At 37.3% G+C, this 4998-nt stretch overlaps 1 protein-coding gene across 10 annotated transcripts in view; it reads left to right on the top strand.

The window, feature by feature from the left end:
- Positions 1-4998, top strand: part of FNBP1 (formin binding protein 1) — a 125476-nt gene that overhangs the window by 106621 nt on the left and 13857 nt on the right. For all 10 annotated transcript variants that reach the window (XM_008578869.1, XM_008578878.1, XM_008578877.1 and 7 more), the window contains one exon: positions 3934-4043. In XM_008578869.1, the coding sequence (XP_008577091.1) occupies positions 3934-4043 (110 nt within the window). The remainder of the gene's footprint in view (positions 1-3933; positions 4044-4998) is intronic.

The raw sequence follows: 4998 nt of genomic DNA, 5'->3' as shown, positions 1-4998 counted from the left end.
TTTATTAGACCTTTGGAATATAAAGATCTGGAATATAATAGAAGTGATCTTAACCTTTTCAAGTTGCTAAGAAAATTAACACTTAACTCATGATTTGGTTTTATTATTGGGGCCTTAAGAGGATGACACATGTTGATAAACTGTCTATATAAATATGAACATAAATGTTAAGTATTGGGGGTTATTTATTGGATCAGTTTGAATAAAAGTAAATTTAATAGTTGAAAAATGCTCCTCTCTGGGAGCCATAGAAGTAGATGAAAAATGCTAGAAGCCTGAAGGACAGATGCAGGAAGGATAGCGCCTGCAGCAGCTGCCCAGGTTTAAGGCAGCCTGTGAGAACTGGAAACTATGAAACCTTTCAGGTGCTGGCTACATATGTTGGTGCTTTGTGCATAGCTGATTCGAGAGGCCACAGGTGATTTTATGGACAGTGAAAAGAGCCTCCTAAGCCTTTTTAGAATTACTTACTTAGTCTTCTGTGTTGTTTCTACTTAATTATATAGCCCTAGTAACCAAACTAATTATTAAATTTATTAAAAGAAACTCTTAACCAACATAACCCCTAACTATACTTCAAATATGTATAAAAGTTACACAGTCTTCTCAAATGCCACAGCTGAGAATGTCCAAAAATAACGGACAGGGATGAATTGAGACAATCCAACTAGGAGTGAGATCAGCCCACGTGCACTGCTGTTGATAACCTAGGGTAGTATTTTATGGTGACTTTTATATACGTTTATATATGTGTATGTGTATACAGATATGTACATACGTAATTTTTTCAACCTGACTCAGAATTGGGCAACTGAACCAACCCTAATGAAAAACAATATTTTATTAAATTAAACATTTCTTAGGCTGTGAAATAAAATCTTGAGAAGAGTCATTGATTAAGGTCTCTACAATGAGGAAACAGATTTGAAAGAAACTGGATCAATTGTCTTAGATACCAGGGTTTCTTTCTTACTCTATATTCATTCTTTGGCTGGGTGCTTGCAGCAAAAGGTAGTATTTTTAGGAAGTCTTTCTGTTTTAGATATAAATCATTTTACCAACTTGGTATTGAATTGTTGCTTTATACCATTACTTTGAAGTCAATACAGATGTGAAGGGGCTGGCCGGTTAGCCCAGCTGGTTAGAGCGTGGTGTTATAACACCAAGGTCATGAGGTCAGATCCCCGTACTGGCCAGCCTCCAAAAGAAAGAAAGAAAAAAAGAAAAAAGTGAAGTGTCTCACAAAGATGGCTTGGGTGTAAAAGGAAAAAAAGAATCCCCAAAAGCAGTTTTACATGGGGCTTGTGCTCTTTGTGGGGAGTTGCCTAGGAGTAAGTGTCTGATTCCATTAAAATATAAAACGAGATTATCTTACAGAACTCCAGCCAGTAAAATCATACACATATGCACAGGACCCACTCATCCAATACCAGTTCTACCTGGGGTGGCCAGTCTCTTTGTAAACTGGGCCACGCCAAAGATTTCAGAAAAATCTATTCTGACTCAGAACTAGAAATAAAAATTCCTTCATGACAAAATGAATCATAGGTCAGAGTATTGCTTAGAAGAATTCAAGCTTTAAAAGGCTAATTGGATGAAACGGCCTTTTGAAGTATTTCCAGAGAACTTAAATTTCTTTGGGTCTGTAAGAAGCTGTTGACCTGAACCTGCAATGGCATTGTGAACTTGGTTTGAGACATAGTTAGTGAGATTAGTTTTTAAATAACAACACAGGAGCACAGCATGTCAATGGAAAAAGACCTAAATGGCCAATTAGACTAACTTCTGATCAATTGAACATAATTCATTTGTTTATTATTTGTTTTGGCTTTTATAAATAATCAGTGTTGTATTTTTGTTGTTGTTGTTTAGGGTATCAGTACAGTGTGTTTTACTTACAGATTTCTTTGCAGCTGTTTATGCAGTGACATAAATCTCATACCTGTCCACACCCTAGAGCTGTACAGTTCAGTATGGTAGCCATTCACCACATGTGGCTATTTAAATTTTAATTATTTAAAATTGAATAAATTCTAGAAATGCAGTTTCATAGTTGCACTACCACGTTTCAAGTGCACCTATAGAACATTCCCGTCATTGTAGAAAGTTCTATTGGACTCATAGCACATAGTAAGGTTCCGTAAATATTAACAGAATTAACACTGAGCACTCACTAGATTTCCTGACTTCTGAAGTGCTATATCATGCATGGTGTTTTGTTGCATTCCAGCTTTAAAAAAAAAAAAAAAACTCAACTCTAGAATACATGTTGATCTGCTTTAAGTAAATTCAGCATGAGCACAGAGTATTTTTCATGCATGGTGTTTTGTTGCATTCCAGCTTTAAAAAAAAAAAAACAAAAAAAACCTCAACTCTAGAATACATGTTGATCTGCTTTAAGTAAATTCAGCATGAGCACAGAGTATTTTCTTTCTAGCTCAACGATTGCATTGAAGAAACTGAAAAGCAGATAATAATTACAGTTTCAAATATTGTGACACTATAGCATATGAAAAAGAAAAGACATTTTAAATTTATTTTTACACTGAAGATTGGTTTTGCTTCTCAGTTTTAGAGTCAAATTAAACTTCCTTGGTTTGGCATTAGGAATAGGTACTCCCACCTTGGTTTCACTCAGATCTTATCTCTCCACACACACCACATGCACACACGGATGGACACACACACACACGCACACACACGCACACACACATGCACACACACACACAGAGAAGCGGTCAGCGTGTCTTACTGGCTAGTCTTTGAGGACATTAGCCGAAAGGTATTTGTGATAAACTGTTTGTGTGGTCTTTTTTCAGCCTGGCATTTTGTCATAATCAGCCTAGGAACTCCAGTCACAAGCCCCCGTGTAAGCCGCTTGGCAAATTTCAACATGATTCTGGAATTACAGTATCTGGGTCCCTTTCCACCTACCCTCAAGCCAGTCTTGCCCTTGTTTTAAAAGAATTGAGGCTTTAAAGTAAAATCTCATTTCTAAATTCCTTGGCTTATCCCTGGTTGTTTGAATAAATTTCTCTTTCTTTATGAAAATAGCCTCACTTAAGTCAAAGCTCTTGATACCACAACTTTCTAACAAGTAAGCGAATGTCAGAGTTTGGAAAGTCACTGTTGACGTTTTCTACTTAAAGCAAATGCACAAAGGAACAATAGCAATTGTTCTGAAAAGGGAATCAAGATATCAAAACATACTTCTGATATTAAAAACGGGAGATTGATTTCATACATGTGGGAAGTTGATTTTGAGGTCAGGGAGGGCATTCTGTCTGAATTCTCGGATACTACCCTAAAGGTGCTCAAAAGTAGGAACCAGACTTTTAGAGGGAAGGGTGGGGGATACGGGGACAGAGGATGATATATATATTTTTTAAATGTCCTTTTCATCCACATTCTCTGAGGAACACGATGTCCCATCTGTCATTTCACAAGGATGAAAACTTTCAGCCTCAGCCTTCTGTGAAGAGACAGGAAGGAATACTCAGACTACGAAAAAAAGTAGCTTCGACATGAAGCAGTTGATGGGTTTATATTAAGGAAACATAAACTTCCTTAAACTTTCGGTGTTGCCACCGACACTGATCGTAATCCTTTGTAGAAAAATGAAGAATCTGTCTCAATATTTGTTTTTCATGGATTCTCTTTGGAGTCAGAAGTATTTCTTCCTCTCTCTCCTTCCTGCAGCATTGCTCCTTGCCTTTTCAGAGGCATTTTGGCCAGGGTAATGGAATATGGAATGGGTTGTGGGACCTTTGCAGTTTGCATGCATCGATTTTTGCAACGCAGCTGGGTGCGGTGGGAAAGAGCTTAATTTATTTCATGAAGGCACATTTGCATCCCCTCTGTCTGAAGGCTTGGCTCGGGATCTTCTCTCAAGGATGGGACTTTCTGTCTTCTCACTTACATTTGCATTTGCAGGGTGCAACGCCAGAGGATTTTAGCAACCTCCCACCTGAGCAAAGGAGGAAAAAGCTACAACAGAAAGTCGATGAATTAAATAAAGAAATTCAAAAGGAGGTGGATCAAAGGTAGAGTGGATCGATATGACTTATTAAGAAATTCAAGTTCAGTTTGGAGAAATGGAAGATCCTAAAAAAGATTTGAAAGGGATTATTTCAGCAGTGCATTTTGTCATTTTGTCATAGATAATAGATAGGCTTTATTGTAGCCTGTGAGATACCTTTTTACTAATAGGCTTTATTTGGGAGAAAAGTACTTATGATTACCTCTTTTATCGTGAGTGAATAGGTGAGCTTCTTATGCACATGAAGAAGAGAGAATTAGTTCTCAAGTCTTTTCTTTTTAAAGAGTGTATTGATGGTATCCAGAAAACGAATTACAGTGTGTCTCACACATACCCTCAGAGGTGTCAATGTTCGCTCACTCTTGAGAAGGATGTGCAGGAAGCNCTCACACATACCCTCAGAGGTGTCAATGTTCGCTCACTCTTGAGAAGGATGTGCAGGAAGCTCCCACTGGAGCGTTTCCCAGTTTTCTGAGTGTTCTGTAAGTTTCATCTTAGGGATGGTAGGTTAGTGCTCATGCAAGACATAAAGTAAAAAAAGATTTGCTGTCTCCTCTCGTTTGAGCTTCCTTCCCACATTTATTACCTATCATGCTTTCACATCATTTAGAAGATGTTTGCTAATAACCCGGATTGAAAAGCCACTTTATCAGTGGTCTCTCACCTGATATGTTCTCACTGAGTGAATGAGGTGAGTCATTTGTTTGAGATCTGAACTTAAAAGATAAGTTGAGATTTTGTGCTCTGTAAATATGCCAAACAGTGATCCTGCATAAGATATAGTTACATTGAAGCTGAGTTAAAATTTGGTTATGCAACAAACAAACAAACAAACAAAATTAGTAAGGCGTTACATTTTAAGTACATGCAAAGAAAGGTGGTTTGTTTTTTTTTAAAACTTCTTTTACCCATGGTAGAGCAACTCTTAAAAAAAATAGGTCATTTTATAAACATTGTTA

This window comes from Galeopterus variegatus, unplaced genomic scaffold (assembly GCF_000696425.1).
Source record: "Galeopterus variegatus unplaced genomic scaffold, G_variegatus-3.0.2 Scaffold1777, whole genome shotgun sequence".
NCBI classification, from domain to species: domain Eukaryota; kingdom Metazoa; phylum Chordata; class Mammalia; order Dermoptera; family Cynocephalidae; genus Galeopterus; species Galeopterus variegatus.
The sequence above is the reverse complement of the archived record's forward strand: the minus strand, read 5'-3'. Positions and strand labels throughout refer to the sequence as shown.